At 43.6% G+C, this 25,188-nt stretch overlaps 1 protein-coding gene across 1 annotated transcript; it reads left to right on the top strand.

Moving 5' to 3' along the window:
• Window positions 1-23,232: 23,232 nt before the first annotated feature.
• On the top strand, window positions 23,233-25,171 carry TMT1B (thiol methyltransferase 1B). The gene is made up of 2 exons (XM_058558025.1): window positions 23,233-23,730; window positions 24,843-25,171. The coding sequence occupies exons 1-2, from the start codon at window positions 23,233-23,235 to the stop codon at window positions 25,077-25,079; spliced, it is 735 nt and encodes a 244-aa protein (XP_058414008.1). The 3' UTR covers window positions 25,080-25,171.
• The last annotated feature ends 17 nt before the right edge of the window (window positions 25,172-25,188 follow it).

The raw sequence follows: 25,188 nt of genomic DNA, 5'->3' as shown, positions 1-25,188 counted from the left end.
AATGTATGAAAAGCACTTACACAATGTCTGGTGTATAATAAAAATCAGCATTATTTCACATGAATCAGGGGAGATAGGCAAGATGAGTTTACTATGTCCATTTTCAGCCTGAACTGGGAAGACAATCAAATTTCAAAACCAAAAAAAGCTACCCAAGGTATACCAAGATCAAAGAAAGCCTGAGATCCAAGGAAAAGTATCTTGAAAGTAGACTGCTTTTGGGGAGAAGACTTAGAGGCCCTCCTCTCCCAGCCTTGAGGGCAAGGAGAGGGCTTTCTTGGTCAGGTCCTCCGACCTTTCTCAGAACTACTTTTTTATTCAGATGAAAATAGAAACTGGTTGGCTGCAGTATCTGGAGTGTGTGTTGATGGGGGACATGGGGGAGCCAAGGAGAGGGAAAAGAACTGAAGAATAATATGAAAATGAGACAAAGGGGACGAGTGGTTGTTAGCCAACCCCGCAAAGGTTAAAAGATGAAATTGGCCTCAGCTGAAGACACTGTGACTGGACCCGAGACACTAGAATTGTAGTGGCCTCCCTCCTAGAGATCATGAGAAAGCACACAAGTCTGAGAAATCCATGTACCCTGAACTCCAGACCTTCTTGACTTTCCTGGGCCAAGCTTTCTCTTTGTAGGGAAAATGGGAGAGTGAAGATCTCCTGGGTACTAAGAGCTCCTGAGAGAGAGAGCTTGGGGAGGGTACTGGCCTCTCCAGCCCTCAAGATTCTTCTAACTCTAAAACTCTAAGTAGTCACTGGCACACATCTGAATGCAACTGAATGATTAACAAATACTTTCTCCCCATGGATGCTGTGTAAGTTTTAATTAGTACCCCGGGGTCAGCCAATCTCTCTGTTTCCCTCAGGCCCACTCCCCAGCTCCACAGCCCCCAGTGCCTCTGCAACAGTAATTACCTGCTCCAAATGAGAACGTCTTCACCAGCACAGCGGTAATCAGGGCCACCATAACTCCACAATTATTTTTGTCCCTCAACATTTAAAAAAAAATTAAAAATTTGCAGCCTAGCAACGAATAGAGCACTTCAGCAATTTCCTTTCATTACCTGGTTTGGTCCTCACGCCATCCCCAGAGATAGACCTAGCGGATGTTACTACCCTGTTTTAGTGACGGGGAAACTAAGGAGCCACGTAACTGCAGTCACTTGGCCAACAAGGGTGGAACTGGGACTTGAAACCTAGAAGGCAAATCCCTGGCTCCCCATCCAGGACACTTCAGTATACCACCTGGTCCTGTCCATCTGGGGCCCCCGCTCCTACCAGCTCTGTCCCCACATCCACCACTTGTCCTCTGAAAGCCCAGCTCCTTCCAACACCAAGAGGCCACAGTGTCCTACACAGCAACCCTGGAACAGCTGACCTCCTCTAAGAATCCCCCTACTCTTCACACTCTGCCCCCTCACCACCTAGCCGGGCTTCTGGAACAAGCACAAGTACACCCGATGGGGAGGTCATTGGTCCCTGCCCACCGTCCTCACTGTGCCTCTGTTAACACCACCCCACCACCCTGCCCCATTATCTGCCCCCTTCTACCTCCTACTTCCATCCCAGAACCAAGGAGAGACTCATTGTTCACATGTGTTTATTCAGTATCTTGTTTCTCGTGGCACAGCATAAATAGCTTACCAAGACATACACAACACTATAAGATGGCAAAAATTAAAAGTAAAAACAAAAGAAATAAAGAGAAAGAAAATAAATTTTAGGAAAAGAAAAGTAAGGATATAAAATGGAGCCAGGAATGAAACTAAAAAACATAAAATATAAGACCTATGCCTTTCTTAGGATGGGCCACAAGTTTGGCTCAAAACTATTTAGCAGCCAACCAGAAAAGAAAAGTCTGGTCAGCTCCAGAGTTCACAATGTCCGTGAGATATAACAGAGACAGACTACTGAGGACAGCACAGCTCCTCTCAGAGCTGAGACCAGACAGAAGTTTCTCCCAAGACCCTCCTAGAGAGATGACTGTGGTTCACGTCCTTACCACCACCTTGACAGTGAGTTTGCTAGGCTGGGTTCTAATAACTGCCCTCAACATAGGGGATGCCATCGCACCACAGGACCTCTGCAGTTGTGGGAGAGCCAGGACGCACCACACTCCCTGCTCCGTCCTGGGGGAGCTGATCTAGGGCAGGATTTCTCAACCTTGGCACGATTGATGTTTGGGCCAGATCATTGTTTGTGGTGGGGGCATCCTGTGAATTGTAGAATGTTTAGCAGCATCCCTGGCATCTACCTACTAGGTGCCAGTAGCACCCTTCCCCCAATGGTGACAAACAAAATGTCACCAGACATAGCCAGATGTCCCTTGGGGGACAATATCACCCCCAGCTGAAAACCACTGATCCAAGAGCAGAAATCGTTGCTTCTATTTTCCTTTTAATGTGGAGAGGCAAAGAAGGAAACTGATCTTATTTTTATTATTTTTTACAGCTTTTTTAAGGTATAATTTATATACCATAAAATCCACTCATTTAAAGTATTCAGTTCAGTGGGTTTTAGTATATTCACAGGGTTGGGTAACCATCACCACTAGCTAATTTTAGAACATTTTTATCACTTCAAACAGCAACTCCACACCCCCTAGCAATCACTTCCCACTCTCTCCTTCCTCTGGCAACAACTAACCAGTATCTCTCTTATGGATTTGCCTATTCTGGACATTTCTATAAATAGAATCATGCAATATGTGGTCTTTTGTGTCTGGCTTCTTTCTTTCAGCATAATGTTTTCAAGGTTCATCCATGTCGTAGCATGTGTCAGTATGTCAATCCTTTTTATTGCCAAATAATATTCCATTGTATGAATATAGCATATTTTATTTATCCATTCATCGGTTTATGGGCATTTGGGTTGTTTACACTTTGGGACCACTATGAATAATTCTTCTATAAACTTTCATGTATAAATTTTCGTGTGGACATATGTTTTCAATTCTCTCAGGTATATACCTGGGAATGGAACTATTGCATTATATGGTAGTTCTATGTTTAATATTTTGACGAATTGCCAGTTTTCCAAAATAGCTGTACTATTTTATATTCCCACTAGCAATGAATGATGATTCTAATCTCTGCACAACCAACACTTCTTATTGTTTTTTTTTTTTCTTTTGGTGAGGAAGATCAGCCCTGAGCTAACATCTGTTGCCAATCCTCCTCTTTTTGCCGAGGAAGATTGGCCCTGGGCTAACATCCGTGCCCGTCTTCCTCTACTTAAATGGGACACCACCACAGCATGGCTTGATAAGCAGTGCATCAGTCCATGCCCGGGATGCAAACCTGCGAACCCAGGGCCGCTGAAGTGGAGCTCACAAACTTAACCACTACACCAGCGGGCCGGCCCCCATTATTGTGTTTTGTTTTTTTTTCCTTTGGCCCATCCTAGTGGGTTTGAAGTGGTATCTCATTGTGGTTTTGATTTTTATTTCCCTAATAGCTAATGATGCTGTGCATCTTTCATGTGCTCATTGGCCATTTGCACATGTTCGTTGGAGAAATGTCTTTAAATCCTTTTCTCATTTTTCAGTCGGGTTGTCTTTTTATCATTGAGTTGTAAGACTGCTTTTTTTTTAAAAAAAAAAAAAAACAAACCCACAGCTGACATCATTCTTTTTGGTTTTGGTTTTGTTTTGCTTTTTTTTGGCAGGGGAAGATTTGCCCTGGGCCGGCCCCGTGGCTTAGCAGTTAAGTGCGCACGCTCCGCTGCTGGCAGCCCGGGTTCGGATCCAGGGCGCGCACCGACGCACCACTTCTTTGGCCATGCTGAGGCCACGTCCCACATACAGCAACTAGAAGGATGTGCAGCTATGACATACAACTATCTACTGGGGCTTTGGGGGGACAAATAAATAAATAAAGTTTAAAAAAAAAAAGAAAGAAAGAAAGAAATGGCAGAAACAACTATTTAAAAAAAAAAAGATTTGCCCTAAGCTAACGTCTGTTGCCAATCTTCCTCCTTTTTTCTTCTTTCTCCCCCGCAAAGCCCCACTACATAGTTGTGTATAGTTGTAAGTTCTTCTGGTTCTTCCCTGTGAGCCGCCACCACAGCTGTGGCTGCTGACAGAGGAGTGATGTGGTTTCATGCCTGGGAACCGAACCCAAGCGCACAGAACTTTAACCACTAGGCCATCAGGGATGGCTCTGTAGGACTTCTTTATATATTCTGGATACAAATCCTTATCAGATATATAATTTGCAAATATTTTCTCCCATTCTATAGGTTGTCTTTTCACTTTACTGATGGTGTCCTTAGAACCACATAAGTTTTTAATTTTGATGAAGTTCAATATGTAGGTTTTTACAGCTATAAATTTTCTTCTTTGACTCCTTGGTTATTTGGGAATGTGTTGTTTAATTTCTACCTATTTGTGAATTTCCCAAATTTCCTTCTGTTATTGATTTTTTATTTAATTCCATTGTGGTCAGAGAAGATGCTTTGTATTGTTTTAATGTGCTTAAATTGATTGAGCCCTACTTTATGGTCTAATATACGGTCTATCCTGGAGAACATTTCATATCCAGCAGAACAGTATTCTGCCATTGTTGAGTGAAATGCTCTCTAGAAGTCCGTTAGGTCTAGTTGGTTTATAGTGCTGCTCAAGTCTTTTCTTTCCTATTTCTATATCTTCCCAGTTGTTCTATCCATTATTGCAAGTGGAGTACAGAAGTCTCCAACTATCGTTGTTTATTGGCTATTTCTCCCTTCAGTTCTGTCAGGTTTTGCTTCCTGTATGCTGAGGCTCTGTTGTTAGGTGACTATACTAATATCAGACAAAGACAGAGTTTAAGATAAAAGTTGTTAATAGAGATAAAGAAGAACATTTTATAGTGATAGGAGATTCAATCTCCCATGAAGGAAATAATACACATTAAGTGGAAATAAAAGAAATAGAGAATAGAAAAACAATGGAGAAAATCAACAAAACAAAAAGTTGAGTTTTTGAAAAGATCAACAAAATTGACCAACTTTTAGCTAGACTGACCCAGAAAGATAATCAAAATATTAAAATCAAGAATGAAAGAGAGGACATCACAACTAACCTTACAGAAATAAAAATTATTATAAGGGAGGGGCCAGCCTGGTGGTGTAGTGGTTAAGTTTGTGAGCTCCACTTTGGCGGCCCGGGGTTCGCAGTTTCAGATCCTGGTCACGGACCTATGCACCACTTATCAAGCCATGCTGTGGCAAGCATCCTACATATAAAATAGAGGAGGATGGGCATGGATGTTAGCCCAGGACCAATATTCCTCAGCAAAAAGAGGAGGATTGGCAACAAATGTTACCTCAGGGCTAATCTTCCTCACTAAAAAAAAAAAAAATGATTATAAGGGAATATCATCCGTCTAGTAAGTCCAACATCTGGCCTTCTTCAGGAAACAATCCTATTGATTGCTTTTTTTTTCTTGTGTTTGGGCCACACTCTCCTGTTTCTTTGCATATCTCATAATTTTTTTGTTGAAAACTGGAGGCTTTAAATAGTATGGTGTGGGGCCGGCCTGTGGCTTAGCGGTTAAGTGCGCGCGCTCCACTGCTGGCGGCCCGGGTTCCGGTCCTGGGCGCGCACCGAGGCACCGCTTCTCCGGCCATGCTGAGGCCGCATCCCACATACAGCAACTAGAAGGATGTGCAGCTATGACATACAACTATCTACTGGGGCTTTGCGGAAAAAATAAATAAATAAATAAACCTTTAGAAAAAAAATAAAAATAAATAAATAAATAGTATGGTGTGGCAACTCTAGAAATCAGATTCCCACCCCCTCAGGGATATTTGTTGTTGCTGTTTGTTGTCATTGTTTGTTTGTTTAGTAACTTTCCTGGACTAGTTCTGTAAAGTTTGTATTCTTTGCGATGTGTGGCCACTGAAGTGTCTGCTTGCCCAGCTTGGCAGTCAGCTAATAATTGTACAGAGATTTTCTTAAATGCCTTTGAGCGACCGTTAAATCTCCCACCCTTTGCTGAGGGGCTGTGTGTGTCAGGGCGTGACTTCGATACTCCAGCACTTTACAACTCTAGCTTAGTCTTCATTTCCTGCTTGTACAGAGCCTCAAGGTCAGCCAAAGGTGAGAGATGTATAGCCCTGTACATGCACGTTGTGTTCTAGACCCCCAGAAATAAGAGGTTTTGAAAGCCCCCTATGGACTTCCCCAAATTTTCCTTTTAAGATTTTATCCAGCCTCTAGTTTGCCCCAATGGATATTGCCGCCTCAGGCAGCTGCAATTTTAATCAAGACATTGCCACTAATTATTTGATCAGTGCCCTGATGATAGGAATTTCCTCGCTGACCAAATAAAGACAAGCCCCGTGAATGAGGCTTTTCCAGGGATCTTCCAGACAGGGCAAATAGTGACAGTTCTCTGGGGACCAGCTCTTTGGGGAGCTTGAATCCATTCTACCTCCTCCAAGGCTGCTAGGCTGCTGCAGTTACTGTGGTTCCGAGGCTGCTGGTTTCAAGGCTACCGTGGAGCTGGGAAAAGGGGATGGGAATGGGGCAAATTAAAACACCACAAAGCTCTCTGTTCTTACAAGAGTCAGTCATTTTTCTTGAAAAAACTACTCCTTAGATTGTAAGCCTTTGGTTAATTTCTAGACTTCTGAAAAACTTGATTTTGACCATTTTTGTCAGTGTTCTCACTGTTTTTATGGAGGAGCATATTTTCAGAGGTCTTTACTCTACCATTCCAGAAGTGCTTCTCCTGCTTGTTTGTTTTGATCACACTTCCTTCATAGTTCTCTGGGGTCTCAGGGGAGAGTGGGCCCTAAGGAAACAACCCAACCAAAAATGATTTCAGGGACACAAAAATCTGCCTCTTGCCAGATCCTGGAGTTATGAAACCTCAGGAGGAACCCTCTGCTTCCCCACCACCACAGTTTCGGGAGTATGGAGATGGGAGACCAGGGCCAGCCCTGACAGGAAGTGCCTCAGGAGCGGGGCAGGACTGGAGCTCAGGGGTGAGGAGTGGGGGTCACAGGCTTTTGTGACATTAGTAAGTTGGTCCACAAGACTGGCCCTCATCGTTTTCCTTTGGTTTTAGTGCCTATCACGAGAGGAGGAAATGCAATTTCACACTCTTTCAGAACACACAGAACCATGAGTAACTTTCTACAATTGTCATAACTGATTTCACATTCTATCTATAACCTGCATGTGGCAGGCTGGGCCACTCAGAGGCTGAGAGAGGACGAGTCCTCTTGCATTTTTGTGGCTGTGGGTGTATTAAAAAATGAAGAAAGGCCAAAACAGAGTTACTAAAATACTGGTATATTTTAGATATTTATTTTTAACGGACCAAAACATTGAATACAGGTAATAAGTAGAAAGATAATGTGACCTCATTTGGCAATAAGGCAAAGTCTATACTTGAGGCCCTTCACGAATACAACGCCCAGGCCATATAGTTCTCCTGGTTCCCCAAGTGATAATAAGACTCCTCCTTTCTGTGCTACTGGGGAGTTCTTTGCTCCCCGATTTGAGGAAGGGAGTGAGAATTCGGATAAATCAATGTCAAGTTCTCTCTTGCCAGGAGAGCCATCTGCAGCTCAGTGGACCAAAGTGGTGGCTCCTCCTCACAAACCCAAGGAGGTGGGAGAAGTGCATCCTCCCCCATCAATGGCCGTATCTCAGCCCTACCACTGTCCTCTGCCTCTCCAGGCTTCCCCCGGGGGAAAAAATCACCCTCAGTGCTATAATGGGGATCCACACCACTTTTTCCTGTCTGAGCAGGGAACTATTACAGAGCAGTCCAGACTAAGAGGACTGGAAGTGCTGCTTTATTTAATAAATCATTCCCTTGTATCACACAAGCAAAAGAGGCTTAGACACCTAGATCTTAAGAAGAAAAGGGTTTCTTGTGGACCCTTCCTCTCTCTCAACCCATGTTCAAGCTTCAGATTTTAGCCAAATGCTAGTAGAAGCTTTCCTCTGTCCAGATTTTACAGACCCAAGAGGGGAGGAGCTATCTCTGACTTCATAACGAGGTAGACACTGTGTGCTGTGGCCAATCTTGTCACATTACCTAAAAAACAAGCACACCTCATCAAAGCAAGGATTTATTTTTCTCCCAAGTCAATAAAATCTGATTTCATATTAAGAAAGCATATATATATTTTGACCCTATTCCTTGCAAAATGATAACCCTAACATAACTGTGCTAAGGAACACTTGACTTCTTCCCAAGCCTGCATTAGCTCTAATAGGTCACATAGCCCCTCCCAGGCCAGATGCAAGCTCCAAATTCTGATCCACAGCTGTCTCCCCTGACAAAAGAAAAGGGGAAGTCTCAGTACTGCTTAACACATACCATAACTCCCTTTCTAGCTCATTTCCCATGGTTTCCATTATTTTTGTTGTGAAATACCAAAACATCATATTTGAACATAAGAAGGTGCATGCAAGGGTCACACAACAAATATATATAATAAGAAGAGCACCTTGGGGTGCTGCGAGAGAACATGCTCTCTACCACTCTGCCCCATGCCCCCTATGAACTGTCCTTATAACCACATGAGACCTAAGACAAAAGTCTGCCAAGTGCAGAATAAAGCACATTGTTGTAGCACAGCCACCCCTTCAAAAAGTAACAATATTGCTTTGGCTTACCAAGAAAGATGTTTACACTCAAGCTTCTGACCCTTACTCCAACCTTGAGCCTCGCCCCATTCCTGAAGCTGAGGGCCTGGCCCAGTTCCTGTCCCAACCCAGGAATTGTCTCATCCGAGCCTCTGGCCCTGACACGTGCTCACTGACCAAGCCTCTGTCTCGCCTATTAATTCCTTCCAGGTCTTCCTCCTGCCACACCTCCCCTTCCTGATCCTGGCTGGACTCCATCTGGGCCTACTGAGCCAAGCCCAGTCCCAGGCCCCACACAGCTGCTGTTTGATCCTGCCTGAGATGTGCTGAGTCTCTAGACCTGTCTTTCTGGGCACAGCTGCTAGGTTGAGTCCTTTGCCACCATCCCTTCCTGAAGTCGAGCTCTGGAATGTCCAGCCAGCCAAGCCCCACAGAGCACTGCTTCCTGGAGGAGAGAGAGGGTCCAAGGACCCTGAGCTCATGAGCTCCATCCCCTTTTTCAGCCAATAAAGTGGTTTCTCAAGACAGTGTTTCTCAAACTTGAATGCACATGTGAGTGACCTGGGGATCTTGTTAAAAATGTAGATGCAGATTCAGTAGGTCTGCGGTAGGGCCCAAGAATCTGCATTTCTAACAAATGCCCAGGTGAAGCCAATATCGCTGGTCCAGGGAACACACTTTGAGTAGCAAGGTTCTAGAATACTAATTACTGCCATTTTGCAAAATAAAAAATAGTTCACAGTAACAACAGCCCTAATGCCCACCAGGGGAAGAGGAGAGCTTATTCCCTTTCAGTGCACTCCAGCCCACAGAATTTGGAGTCCACCTCACGCAGATTTTGCAGTAATCACATGCACCTCTGCTTTAAATTTCACTTAATAGCTTCCTATCTGCGTGTTTTGTTTACTATTCATTCAGCTGATTCCTTCACAGTATTCATCGTTCTGCAAGCATTATTGACTATTACCATGTTGGAGCTATAGCAATATATAAGACATAGTCTCTGTGCTTGATACGTGGACAGGCCATTAAGGGAGACAGATATGTAAACAGATATTTTTGGCCCAACATGTAAGTACAATAATAGTAGCTGTGTATTGTGGGAGGAAAAAGAGGCCCATAACCCTATCAGAATTGGAGAGTCATCAGGAAAGCCATTCTGGGCAAAGAAAAGCCTGGGCTGAATCTAACATAAAGAGGGAGTGAGCCAAGTGAGGTGTAGGGGACCCACCTGGCAGAGGCTCCGGTGTGAAACGGCTGGGTAGGAGGGATTGTAGAAGCACAGTTAGCGAGGGAGAAAGCATCAGAGAAGAGGCCGAGGTGTCGGTCTACCATATGGAGGAGTTTGGACTTTATCCTGTGGACAATGAGGAAACTATTCAGATTTTTAAATACGGGTGTGTCATGGACATGTTCATGTTTAATAGCTGTGGAGAATGGTTTGAAGGTGCCAAAACTAGAAACAGGAGGACCCATTAGGAAGCTGTTTTCATGGTCCAGAAATCAAATGATGTGGGCCTGAACTGAAGCACTGTGGTTGGGATAAGAAAGAGGAGGCAGGTTCAAGACATGTTTAGAAGGTATTTGGAAAAATGTGGCAAGATTTAGTGACGGATTGAATGGGGATGGGGTGAGAGGACAGGAGTGTGAAGAATGGCTCCCAGGTACTTGGCTTGGGGATATTTTGATGTATCCAACCAAATCAGAGAGGAGAGGAAGTGTTGCTGGTTTAGAATTCAGGACCAGATCCAACCTCTACGCCAATGGGTCTCGAATATTTATCTCTGGCCTAAAATGCTCTTTGAAGGTGCAGATTCATATATTTGACTGAACCCTGGACACATCACCTCAAAGTCAGAATGCCAAAACCATCTTTCAAAACAAATCTCCTTATTCCAGTAAATTGTATCCAGTGACCAGAGTTAGAAGTCTCAGAGTAATCTGCTAAGAATTATAAATGCTTGGTGGTTGCCAAGGGCTAATGAGGAGTTATTGTTTAATGGATATGGAGTTTCCATTGGGAAGATCAAAAAGTTCTGGAGATGGATGATGGTGATGGTTGCACAATAATGGGAATGTACTTAACGCAACTGAACTATACACTTAAAAATTATTTAAATGGTAACTTTTATGTTATGCATATTTTAACAAAATTTTTTAAATGAATAAAAAGAAAGAATTATCCATGCTACCTTCTTAACACCTCCTATACAAATCTCCTCTCTGTCCCCACCGTTATTGCTCCATTTCTCATTATCCCTTCATTGGACCTTTGCAAATCATCTCTCAACTGGTCTCCCCAGTCTCCAGTCTTTTTTCCTTTAAATCAGTCGCCAGAGAGATGTTCCCAACAAGCCAATCAGACCATATAACTCCTTCCCATTTCTTGTAGGATAAGATCTAAACCCCGTAGGTTGGCATATAAGACCCTCAATGATATAGACAATTCTCAACGATATAGATCCTTTTCCCAATGACATGGACCTTTTATTCATCCATCCAATAAATATGCGTCAAGCGGTCCCTGAGACCGGCACTGGAAATGGCCCTGAGTATATGGCAGTGAAGAGGAAAATATGCTCTCTGACACTGTAGAGCTAACTCACCAGAGGAGACAGCAGATTTTAAAATATAGACCAACGTTTTTAAAATTATCAATTATGATCATTCTACTCATTATTTATTTGACATACACGTTTTCAGTGTCTACTACTTGCCAGGCAGCATGCTAGGTGCCGGACATGTGGTGATAAGGAAAAGAGACACAATCTTTGTTCTTATGGAGCATATGGGCAGATACCAATCAGATTAAAACAGCAATAAACACTAATTACACACTCGGCTAAGGGCTCGTGACCTAGACGGGGGGAGGGAAAGGATGCTGGATCTAGGGCCTGAAGGGTGAGTAAACGTTGACTAGGCAGGAGGGAGGAGGAGACTGTTGAAGAGAAAAAGAGCATATTGGACAAAGGAAACGACACGTTCAAAGGCCCTGAAGCAAAAAGGGGTGCGAGTATGAGGAACGGAAGGAGGACTGTATGGCTGACGCAGGGGGGTAGAGGAGAGCGGCATGAGAGGTAGATCATGCAGGGCTTTGGGCCACAGCAAGGAGTTTGGATTTTATGCTAAAGATAATGAGAATCCACTGAAGGATTGTAAGCAGGTGGTGGAAGTGGGGAGACCACTTATGAGGCTATTGCAGGGGGCCAGACAGAGGAGGGTTGTGGCCTACTCTCGGGTCGTGCCAGTGGAGATGAAAGAAGTGCGTGAAATCAAGATACACCAAGAATTAGAGCTGACAGAGTTGGAGATGGCTTGGATGTAAGAGTGAGGGGAAAAGAAAAATCAAAAATGAGTCATAGGGGCCGGACCCGTGGCTTAGCGGTTAAGTGCACGCGCTCCGCTGCTGGCGGCCCGGGTTCGGATCCCGGGCGCGCACCAAGTCACTTCTCCGGCCTCAGCAAGGCCGCGTCCCACATACAGCAACTAGAAGGATGTGCAGCTATGACATACAACTCTCTACTGGGGCTTTGGGGGGAAAATAAATAAATAAATAAAATCTTTAAAAAAAAAATTAGTCATAGGAATTATATTTGACTTTTTTAGGTGTGATAATATTGTCAGTTTTTGTTGTTATGTATCTTTTACAGATATATATATATTTTTAAAGATTTTATTTATTGTTTTTACCCCCAAAGCCCCAGTAGATAGTTGTATGTCATAGTTACACATCCTTCTAGTTGCTGTATGTGGGACGCGGCCTCAGCATGGCCGGAGAAGTGGTGTGTCGGTGCGCGCCTGGGATCCGAACCCAGGCCGCCAGGAGCAGAGCACTCGCACTTAACCGCTAAGCCACGGGGCCGGCCCTAAAGATATATATTAAAATATTTACAGATGAAATGACATGATGTCTGGGATTTACTTCAAAACAATAGTCAAAGAGTGGAAGAGGAAAGTCAATGAGAACGCGGGTGGGGCAGGATTGACCATGAGTTGATAGTTGTTGGTGTTGGATGATGTATACATGGGGTGCATTACACTATTCTGTCAACTTTTGTGTATATTCAAAATTTTCCACTATACAAAGTTTAAAAAGAGAGAAAGAAAACAGAGGAGGAGGAGGACAAAGAGGGGAGGACAAGGGGGAGGGGGAAAAGGAGAAATAAAATAAATCCTAGGTTTTTGCTTGGGCAATTGAGCAGCTGATGGTACTATTTATTGAGATGGTGAAGAGAATGGGCAGCAAGTGAAACAAGAGATTAGGAGTGTATCATAAGTCCCATTTCAGACATGTTAAATTTGACACATCCAGGAGACATGCTGAGGTAGATGTCAAGTAGATAACCAGATACGCAAATCTGAAACTCAGAGGAAAAGTCTGCACTAAAGAGACGTGTGAATAATTAGCATATGCATGATATTTAAAACCATAAAGACAGATGAAATTACTTAATGAGAGAAGGCAAACAAAGGGAGATCTAAGAAACAAAATCTAGAGGTTGAGTAGATAAGAAAGACCTAAAAAAGGAGTCTGAGAAGGAACAGCTGGAGGAGCGGTATAGAAACAAGAAGACTGTGATGTTGGGGCAGCCTAAATGAGGCAATATTTCAAGGAGGAAGTAGTATCCAGCTGTTTCTGAAGCTGTTAAGAGGTCAAATAAGATAAGAACAGGGAATATCCACCAGATCTGGCAATATGGACGTCACTGAAGCCTTGATAAGAACAGTTTTTATTAGCGCGATGGATTGGAGGGAGTGGAAGAGTGAATGGAAGGTGAGGAGATTGAAATAACATGAGCAAATGACTAAGAAGTATAACTGTGAAGTAGATTATTAAATGGGGTGGTGGGTAAAGGGAGACATGGAGTCAAGAGAGGGTTGGTTTGTTATTAACCTGAGATATATTAGAGCATTTTAGTGTGTTGAAAGATCCACAGAGAAGTGGAGATTAATGATCTAGGAGAAAGAGAAGATAAAACTAAGATTAGAATTCATAACAGCATTGTTCATAATACCCAAAAAGTGATAACCCAAATGAACATCAACTAATGAATACAAAAACAAAATATAGTATACCTATATAATGGAATGTTACTTGGGCATAAAAACGACGAAGCATTGATATATGCTACAACATGGGTCAACCTTGGAAACACTATGCTAAGTGAAAGAAGCCAGTCAAAAGTCCACATATAGTATGATTCCATTTACATGAAATGTCCAGAATAGGTAAATCCATAATGACAGAAAGTACATTGAGGGCCGGCCCCGTGGCTTAGCGGTTAGGTGCACGCGCTCCGCTGCTGGCGGCCCAGGTTCGGATCCCGGGTGCGCACCGACGCACCACTTCTCCGGCTATGCTGAGGCCGTGTCCCACATACAGCAACTAGAAGGATGTGCGACTATGACATACAACTCTCTACTGGGGCTTTGGGGGAAAAATAAATAAATAAAATAAAATAAAAAGAAAGTACGTTGATAGTGATGTGGGAGTTGGGGGGAAAGGAAGCGACTAATAGGCATGGGGTGATGAAAATATTCTAAATTTAATAGTAGAGATGGCTGCACAACTCTGAATATACCAAAAACCACTGAATTGTATAATTTAAACAGATGAATTCTATGGTATGTGAATTGTGAATTACATCTTAATAAAGCTGCTATGTTGTGTGAGAAATCGAGAAGGTGAGAAGGGGTATAATTAGACATAACTAGAGAGATTGACCCTTGACAGGAGGAAAGATGGGAGAAAATGCAGATAATTTGTAAGTCTTGTAATAGAAAATAAAGAAGTTTACATCTGATAGCTTCTATCATAAAGTATGAGGCAAATTCATCAATTGAGAATAAGGGTAGAAGAGAGGTTATAAGAGGTTTGAGGACAGAGGATTTGGCATGAAACATTCATCTCAATATTTATTGAACGCGATTAAATGTTTTTATCTCAACCTCAAAGTCCACATCATTCCTGATGGGTGCATTAGTCAAGGTCCAGTCAGGCAAACAGAAGTCACTGTATCAGTTTCAAACAGAAGAAATGTAATGTAAAGAATTGGTTTTAAAGGTCTTAAAGCAAAGGGAAGGGTTAGGAAGTTTGAAGGGGCAAAAAGGAAAAAGGGATGATACCCACAGATCATAAGCTGCTAACACCCTGGGCTGGAGGCCCCAAACCCCTGCTGCTTTCCTGTTGTCAACACTGTCACAACATTTCCAAATCTGCCAAAGAGGGCAGAGCTAGAATTGCTGAAAAGGTGCTGCCTTTGGCTCAGGCTGATGGAGTCTGGAATCACCCCATCTCCACTGCTGCCGCAGAACCACCACTGCCAAAAACTGCCACCCAGTCCAGATGGAAGCAGGAAGACGCCCTCTTCCTCCCACAATCTGATCTCCCTCCAACGCTTACTATTGGCAGAACCCACAAAGAAGCCAGCAAGCAAGGGAGCCAGGTAAACATAGTTTGCTGACTCTTAACCCCGGCAACATAGAACAAAGTACAAAAGGCTGAGAGAAAATAGGTGTAACCTGTTGGAAAGTGTCAGAAGTATTCCTATTAATTTCAGAAACAAGAAAAGGAATTCCGTATCCATACTACTATTTAACAGTTTTCTGGAGGAACTAGTTAAGAGAAAGAAACAAAACTTGTAAAAATTAGAGAGAGGTAAATTACTATTTGCACAGATCATTTTATGCCCAGAAAACCCAAAGAATCAAACAAAAACAATTATTATAAACAATAAGAGAATTTAGTAAGATGACTAGGTACAAAACAAATATACAGAAATCAAAGGGATGATACATACATGCAAATGGCAACCAATTAGAAGATATAAATAAAAAAGAGACTGCTGTTATAGTAACCATAAAAAGTAAAATAACTAGAAATAAACTTTAAAAATGTTTAGAAATGCTTAGAAATATTTTGATTTGAAGATATTTTGGGGGCCGGCCTCGTGGCTTAGCGGTTAAGTTCACGTGCTCTGCTGCTGGCGCCCGGGTTCGGATCCCGGGCGCGCACCGACGCACCGCTTCTCCAGCCATCCTGAGGCCATGTCCCACATGCAGCAACTAGAAGGATGTACAGCTGTGACATACAACTATCTACTGGGGCTTTGGGGGAAAAATAAATAAATAAATAAAATTGAAGATATTTTTGAAACACTGCTGAGGGGACAAAAGAAGATATGAAGAATTGGGAAGACATAACATACGCTTCAATAAAAAGATATGTCAGTTCTCCCTAAAATATATTTAATGTAACCTTAATAAAATGCCCACAGCAAATGTCACACTCATTGGTGAAAGACAGAAGACTTTTCCTCTAAGGTAAGGAACAAGAAAAAGATGTCCTTTCAACACTTCTATTCCACTTAGTACTGGAGGTTCTAGCCAGAGCAATTAGGAAAGAAAAAGAGATTAAAAGCACCCAAATTGGGAAAGAAGTAAAATTATCTGTTCGCAGATGATATGACCTTATGAATAGAAAACCCTAAAGATTTCACAAAAAAAAAAAAGCTGTTTGAAATGAAATCAGCAAAGTAGCAGAATACAAAGTCAACACACAAAACTAAGTTGCATTTCTATACACGAACAATGAACAATCTGAAAAGGAACTTACAAAAGCAATTCTTCTATAATAGCATCAAAAAGAATAAAATACTGAAGAATTAACTTAACCAGGGCCGGCCCGGTGGCACAAGCGGTTAGGTGCATGCACTCCACTGCGGTGGCCCGGGGTTCGCCGGTTCGGATCCTGGGCACACACCGACGCACTGCTTGGCAAGCCATGCTGTGGCAGCATCCCATATAAAGTGGAGGAAGATGGGCACGGATGTTAGCTCAGGGCCAGTCTTCCTCAGCAAAAAAGGAGGAGGATTGGCAGATGTTAACACAGGGCTGATCTCCTCACAAAAAAAAAAAAAAAAAGAATTAACTTAACCAAGAAGGTGAAGGACATGTACAATGAAATTACAAAACACTGCTAAAAGAAATTAAAGAAGACATAAATAAATGTAAACACATCCCATGTTCGTAGATTGGAAGATTTAATATTGTTAAAATGTCGATACTACCCAAAGTGATCCACAGATTCAATGCAATCCCTATCAAAATTCCAATGATGTTTTTTGCAGAAATAGAACAATGTATCTTAAAATTCATATGGGATCTCAAAGGAACCTGAATGGCCAAAACAATCTTGAAAAAGAAGAATAAAACTGAAGGACTCACAATTCCTGATTTCAAAACCTACTACAAAGTTACAGTAATCAAAACAGTGTGGTATTAGCATAAAGACAGACATATAGACAATGGAATAGAATAGAGAGCCCAGAAATACACCCTCCTATATATATAGTCAAATTATTTTTGACAAGGGTGCCAAGACCATTCAATGGGGGAAGGACAGTCTTTTCAACAAATGGTGCTGGGAAAACTGGATATCCACATGCAAAAGAATGAAGTTGGACACTTACCTAACACCATACACACAAAATTAACTCAAAATGGATCAAGGACTTAAATGTAAATCCTAAAACAATGAAGCTCTTCGAAGAAAAGAGGACAAAATCTTCATGACACTGGATTTGGCAATGATTTCTTGGATATGACACGAAAGGTACAGGTAACAAAAGATCAAATAGAAGATTAGACTTCATGAAAATTTTTAAATTTTGTACATCAAAAGACACTATCCACAGAGCAAAAAGACAATGCACAAAATGAAGAAAATATTTGCAAAACATATATCTGATACAGGACTAAAATCTAGAATACATAGAGAACTCCTAAAACTCAGCAATAGAAAACAAACAATCCAATTCAAAAATGAGCAAAGGACTTGAAAGACATTTCTCAAGGGAAGATATACGAATGGCCAATAAACACATGAAAAGATGTTCAATATCACTAATCATTAGGGAAATGCAAATCAAAACTACAATGAGATATCACCTCACACCTGTCAGAATGGCTATAATTAGCAAGACAAGAAATAACAAGTGTTGGAAAGGATGTGGAGAAAAGGGAACCCTCATACGCTGCTAGAGGGATGCAAACTGGTGCAGCCACTATGGGAAAGAGTATGGAGAATTCTCAAAAAATTAAAAATAGAAATACCATATTTATCAAGCTATTCCAATGCTGGGTATTTATCCAAAGAACATGAAATCAATAATTCAAAAAGCTTTATGCACCGCATGTTCATCACAGCATTATTCACAATAGCCAAGGCTTGGAAACAACCCAAGTACCCACCAATGGATGAATGGGTAAAGAAGATGTGGCATATATATACTAGGGAATACTACTCAGCCATAAAAAAGACAAAATCATGCCATTTGTTACAACATAGATGGATCTTGCTAAGGGAAATAAGTACACAGAGAGAAAGACAAATACCATATGATTTCACTCATATGTGGAAGATAAACAAACACACACATAGATAAAGACGTCAGCATCATGGCAGAGTGAGCTCTTTCCTTAGACTCTCCCTGCTAAGATACAACAAGAAGGACATTCATATACCAACAGAGGACATTTACACAACACAAAAGACGTCTGAGAGACCCACGCAGCCATATGTCTGAAGGTGGAGGTGCTGGAACCCCAGAGGAAGTGGAAGGAGGTAAGGGGATCTCCTCTCCCTCCTCCAATGGTAGCAACCCAGGGTTCACAATCACACGCGGCTCTGAGAGGAAAGGGGGGAGGGGCAACACTCTGTGGGAACAGCTTTGCTCTCCAAGTTCTCTCACAGCCCATGGGAAAGCACCACAAGAGGTGACTAAGCTATTGCGGGGGTTCCTTCATCAAGCCAGCACCCCAGGAGAGCAGATAGTGAGAGCAGAGCAAAAACACCCCCCGGGACCGCACAGGCAAAAGAAAGCACCCCTCCCCCTGCCTGGCACTCCAGCTCAACTGGTTGGCCAGAGCGCCTGTACATACGATAGAAAAGCAGCAGCTGAGGGGCCGGCCCAGTGACATAGTGGTTAAAGTGCGTGCACTCTGCTGTGGCGGCCCGGGGTTTGCATCCCGGGCACACACCAACACGCTGCTTGTCAAGCCATGCTGTGGAGGTGTCTCATATTAAGTAGAGGAAGATGGGCATGGATGTCCACCCAGGGCCAATCTTCCTCAGCAAAAAGAGGAGGATTGGCGACAGATGTTAGCACAGGGCTGATCTTCCTCACACACAAAAAAAAAGAAAAGTAAAAAGAAAAGCAGGAGCTGTGAGTTAACGAACTGGGGTCATGGTTGCCTCAGAATACACAGCTCTTGACCCCCACCCAGTGGCAGCAGGTGGAAGCTGTGACCAGATACTATCACTATGCAGAGGTACAAATCCACGCCACCAAACAATAGGAAAAAATATATTAATTCTCCAGACCAGAAGGAAAATTACAAGCACCCAGAAATCAATCCTGAAGGCACAGAGATTTATAATCTAAATAACAAAGAATTCAAAATAGCTATCATAAAAAAAACTCAAGTTACAAAAAATACAAATAGTTCAATGAAATCAGGAACTTCTTCACAAAAGAGATTGAAACTATAAAGAAAAACCAATCAGAAATGTTGGAGATGAAAAACACAACAGATGAGATAAAGAAAAATCTGGACTCCCTGAATAACAGAGCTGATATCATGGAGGAGAGAATCAGCAGACTGAAGGACATAAGTATAGAAATGCTTCAGATGGAGGAGGAGAGAAAACTATGACTAAAAAGAAATGAAGAAATTCTCCAAGGAATATCCAACTCAATTAGGAAATGCAACATAAGGATTATAGGTATTCCAGAGGGAGAAGAGAAGGAGAATGGAGCAGAAAGCTTGTTCAAACACATCGATAAAGAGAACAGATGAGTGGTTACCAGAAGAGAAGGGTGGGGGGAGGGTGAAAGGAGTAAGGGGCACATAAGCATGGTGACGGATAACAACTAGACTATTGGTGGTGAACACAATGCAGTCTATATAGAAACTGAAATATAACAACATACACCTGAAATTTACACAACCTTATAAGCCAATATGACCTCAATAAAATAATTTAAAAAAAAAAACTACAACGAGATATCACCTCACATCCATTAGGATGGTTGCCATCAAGAAAACAGAAAACAAGCATTGGCGAGGATGTGGAGAAACTGGAATCCTTGTGCACTATTGGCGAGAATGTAAAATGGTACAGCCCTGTGGAAAACAGTATGGTGAATCCTCAAAATAGTAAAAATAGAATTACCATATGATCCAGCAATTCCACTTCTGGGTATATACCCAAAATAATTAAAATCGCAGTCTCAAAGAGATATTTGTACACCCATGTTCATAGCAGCATTATTCACAGTAGCTAAAACGTGGAAACGACCCAAGTGTCCATTGACGGATGAATGGATAAGAAAATGTGGTATATACGTAGTGAAATATTATTCAGCTTTCATAAGGAACAAATTCTTCATTATGTTACAACCTGGATGAATTTCAAGGGCATTATGCTAAAGTGAAATAAGCCAGTCACAAAGAGACAAATACTGTACTTTCCATTTATATGAAGTACTTAGAGTAGTCAAAATCATAAAGACAGAAAGTATAATAGTGGTTGCCAAGAGGTGAGGGGAGAACGGGGAGTTATTGTTTAATAGATATAGATGAAATCAGTTATGGGGATGGATGATGGTGATGACTGCACAACAATGTGAATGTATTTAATACTGCTGAAGTGTACACTTAAAAATGTTTAAGACGGTAAGTTTTATGTTATGTGTGTTTTACCACAATAGAAAAAAGTAAATGGCACTGCCAAAATAAAAGAATAATTACACATTTTAAGTAAATAAATAAATAGCCATTCCACACCCAGGTATTTACCCAAGGGAAATGAAAGCATATGTCCACACAAAAACATGTACATAAATTCATAGCAGCTTTATTTGTAATAGACAAAAACTGGAAACCACCCAAATGTCCATCAACAGCTGAATGAATAAATAATTGCTGTATTTCCATAACATGGAATACTACTCAGCAATAAAATGAACTATTGATACATGCAACAATGTGGATGAATCTTCAAATAATCATGCTGAGTGAAATAAGCCAGACAAAAAGAGTACATACTGTAGGATTCCATTTATATAAAGTTCTAGAAAATGCAAACTAACCTATAGTGACAGAGAGCAGACCAGTGGTTACCTGAGGATGAAGATGGAAGAGGGAAGAATGTATTACAAACAGGCACAAGGAAATTTCATGGTTGATAGACAGTTCGTTGTCTTGATTGTGGTGATGGTTTCACAAGAGTATACATATGTCAAAACTCATTGAGTTGTACACTGTAAATATGGATACATTCTTATACATAATTATACCTCAATAAATATGTAAATAAATAAATCATGTATTAGGTTACCACTCACTGAATAAAATAGGAAATCTGTGAGTCGATAATAATAAATGAATAAATGAATAAATAAATAAAAGACACATAATACCAAATATTGCTGGTAGAAGTATAAATTGGGATAGCCTCTTTAGCAGTGTTTTTTTTTGGGAAAACTCTTTGGCAGTTTCTGCTAAACCCAATAAAGCAAGGTCTAGAAGAGTGTGTACAATGAGTGTGTACTACCACTTGTGTAAAGAAAGGGGAATATGTACACATATATATGTACATGCCTCTAAATGTGTGGCGTGCATGTTATCTGCTCATTCACAGATCATCTCCACCTGCAGAAGGATTCACAAGAAAGTCATGATGTAATATTTAGTGCCTCCAGAGAGAGGATCTGAGTGGTTGGGAGACTGCAGTGGAAGTGAGAATTTTCCCTGTAATCCCTTTTGTATCTTTTAAATTTTGTACGATTTGAATGTATTACCCTTCCAAAAAATGGTCTAACGATTGTTTTAAAAACAAAAAGAAACCTTCTCTAAGGAGCGACTACTCTTGACCCCACTTCCCACCACTTCTCCAGCACACCCCATTCTCCACGAAACTAAACTGCTCACTCCTTCCAGAAAGGTGCAGGCGGTGTCTGTCCCGTACACCCGGGTTTTGCCCTGCAGTGAGCACCCTTCCTTTCCTGTCCCTACTCTGAAGTGCCTCTTTTGTGCCCCAGTTGGCTTGGCTACTCCCGTCTCTCATCACTACTCCAGAAAGTCGCTCTGTGCCCACATCGCGTTCTGAACAGGCTTCGGTCTCCACTGCTTTCTTGCGGGACTGCAAATCTTCGCTCACATGTCTGTGACCTCCTGGAGACAAGAGCTCCCACCTCTGCTACGGGGAGAATCGCTGCCTATTTATGGGCACAGCAGAAGCAAAGCCCAGAGAAGAATGTGTCTAACTGTGGGGTCGCAGAACCTCTCTCCACCCCAGCTCTGGAAGCTCTGCATAGGAGAAGACATTTTCCTAAAGTGGCTCGTCCCGGCTGACTCAGGAATTGCCTGGCTGCTCGTGAGGTTTTAGACTATCGTTAATTTTCCTCTTGCACAACGCCAGGGTGGTGATCTCCTTTTCTCTAAATAAAATTTCCTTTGGCCACTAGGCAGTTGATGGGTAGCCTTCGGGACTGTGAATGAGGAGCTTCCCCCAAGACTCTGAGGGAAGTTTCAGCCAAAAGAGAAGCTACCGCTTAATAATTTGGGGACTTTCTGTTAAGACGCTTGTGACCCCAAAGTCTGGTCTCTGAGACTTCCCTGCCTCAGTGGCAGTCTCTGGCCTGGTCCCAAAGCCTCAGGGGTACCGCCCTGGGCTGTGAGGACGCCTAGGGTCTCCTACTCCCTTTCCTACCCCACTCTCCTTAGATCACACAAATGTGGGAGCAGGAGGAGACCTTAGAAACTGTCTAAGGCCCATCCAGTCTCTCCTCATCTCCCCATTTTACAGATAAGAAACTGGAGCCCAGAGAGTAAAAAGACTTGCCCAGAGGAACACAGCAAGTTAATGGCAGAACTGACTCTAGAACCCGGGTCTCCTGACTCTTCTCTACTCTGCCTTTTTCGCCCTTCTTTTCTTCTATTTCTGGGGCTCTAAAGCCTTGGATTTGACAATAAACACCAGTCAGTTGAGAAAATGCCTTTCTTTTGGCCAGCAACCTCCCTCCTCTTCTGACCAATCGGGTCGCACCCTGAATGCTCTGTTTGGCTTCCATCTGGGGCAAAGGCATTTTACAGTTTACAAAGCACTGGGGGTGTGCCAGGGGAACCCAAACAGAATTTCAGCTCACAGAACCTGAGCAGAACCTGAGGACAGATTGAGGCCAAGACATGCCCCTTGAGTCAGCTCTGCCCAGCGTTTGACCCCCATGAAGCTATGATTGGAGACATACGCCCCTTCCCCCTTCCCGCTCCTCTCTGAGATGATCAGCATTCCCCACTGTCCTCAACTGGGCAGAGCGCCCAAAACTCAGGACACACTGGCACCACCTCTTCCTTTGCCCCACGTAAAATTTGTTCAAGAGCCTTGTGGGGCTGTGGGACCTGTACCCTCTGGAGGATTCTATACACACACTACGTCCTGACGAAGAGGAAATTGCCAAGTAGGAGACAGGGAACAAAGTCCTATCCCAGGGGGAGGAGAGACTCGTGTCTGCAACGGCTGGGCAGAGAGAAAAGGCCAGTGCCCCAACGGAAGCGCCTCTCAGAGCCGGTCTGCCATGGACGCCCTAGTCCGACTCCTGCAGCTGCTGGTGCTGCTCCTCACCCTGCCCCTGCATCTGATGGCTCTGCTGGGCTACTGGCAGCCCCTGTGCAAAAGCTGCTTCCCCTACCTGATGGTTGTGCTGACTGCCAAGACCAACCGCATGATGGCAAGCAAGAAACGAGAGCTCTTTGGCCAGATAAGGGGACTTATGGGCGCCTCAGGGAAGGTGGCCCTGCTGGAGCTGGGCTGCGGCACTGGTGCCAACTTTGAGTTCTACCCAGCCGGCTGCAGGATCACCTGCCTAGACCCAAACCCCCATTTTGAGAAGTTCCTGACCAAGAGTATGGCTGAGAATAGACATCTCCAATATGAACAGTTTGTGGTGGCTTCCGGAGAGGACATGAAGCAGCTGGCTGACAGTTCCATGGATGTGGTGGTCAGCACCCTGGTGCTGTGCTCTGTGGAGAGCCCGAAGAGGGTCCTGCAGGAGGTCCAGAGAGTGCTGAGGCCGGTGAGCAGAATGGGAAAGGCAGGGGCGTGGGACAGGGAGAGGCAGCATCAGCCCCCCGCAGCGTCCAGGACACCCAGCACGGGGTGGGTGCACTAGCACGTGAGACACTCACCCACCCCCACCTGCCGGTGACCAGGGCCTCGGTGGGGCTGGATGGGGTGCTGTGGAAGCACACAGGAGAGACACCTAACACAGTGGAGGGGGCGGGGAGGAGCAAACCCACGGAAGTGATGTTTAAATTGAGATCAGGGGGATGAAGCAGATCGTGGAGGGAGTGAGGAAAACAGGAGTGTTCTGGGTAGAGATACTAGTGGAAGTAGAATCTGTAAGATTTGAACTGGGCGTGGAGAGAAAGGAGTTTAGGATTGGTTTCCAGGTTTCTGGCACGAGCAACCGGTGGTGGGAGTGGGGGAGGGTAGAGGAACGTGCCAGTAGCTGAGATGGGAGGAACCCTGTGTTGGACTTTTTGGGTCTGAGATGCCACTGAGACAGCCAGAAGAGAAGCTGTCGAGGCAGTTGGAAGTCCAGATCTGGAAGTCAGAAAAAGACACAGCTTGGAGATACAGATTTGGAAGTCATCAGCTTGTAGCGGGTAAATTCTGAGCCTAGGGGTGCATGAGATCACCCAGGGAGGGAAGAGTGAAGAGAGCCGGAGGCACCCCTGCATCAGTCAGGAGTTTGGTGCGAGGCTTCCCTGGGAAGTTGGCGGAGATGTTGGCTAAGACGTCCGGGCTGTATGTGTCTGGGCCTCAGGAGGGAGCTCAGGGCGAGCATCTCCGTCTACAGCGAGATCCTCTCCTGTTTCTCCATCCCCACATCTGTCCACCCTCAGCTATGATGTCCTTCTGGCCATCCTTAAAGATCTCTCACCAGTCGTCCCCACTCGCTCACAGGAGCTTCTTCACACACGCTTTGAGTGGGAGGGTAGGAGCCCTCCGAGGGAGGCTGCAGAAAAAGTCAGGAGCAGGATGGTTTGCTTCATGAACTGGCAGACTGGCAACTCCCACTTCACCAAGAGGTTTGAGCAGACTTGGTCAGCGGGTGGAGGTGAGGTTAAAGGAAGGTTGTGGAATAGAGCAGATAAGTGACACTAACTCTCTCCTCTCTCTCAGGGAGGAGTGTTCTTTTTCTTGGAGCATGTGGCTGAGCCGCGGGGAAGCTGGGCCTTCCTGTGGCAGCAAGTTTTAGAGCCCACCTGGAAACACATCGGGGATGGCTGCTGCCTCACCAGAGAGACCTGGAAAGACCTTGAGCGTGCCCAGTTCTCTGAACTCCAAATGGAACAACACCCGCCTCCCATCAAGTGGTTACCTGTTGGGCCCCACATCATGGGAAAGGCCGTGAAATAACCCTTCTCCAGGTCCTGCCTCCAGTCAGAACAATCCCACCTACTGGCCACATCTACTTTCTACTGAGAGGGATCCAGGCAAAGAGAAGCCATTACCCCCTCCTCCTTCC

The sequence above is a fragment of the Diceros bicornis genome, chromosome 17, assembly GCF_020826845.1.
Source record: "Diceros bicornis minor isolate mBicDic1 chromosome 17, mDicBic1.mat.cur, whole genome shotgun sequence".
Classification (NCBI taxonomy): Eukaryota; Metazoa; Chordata; class Mammalia; order Perissodactyla; family Rhinocerotidae; genus Diceros; species Diceros bicornis.
The sequence above is the reverse complement of the archived record's forward strand: the minus strand, read 5'-3'. Positions and strand labels throughout refer to the sequence as shown.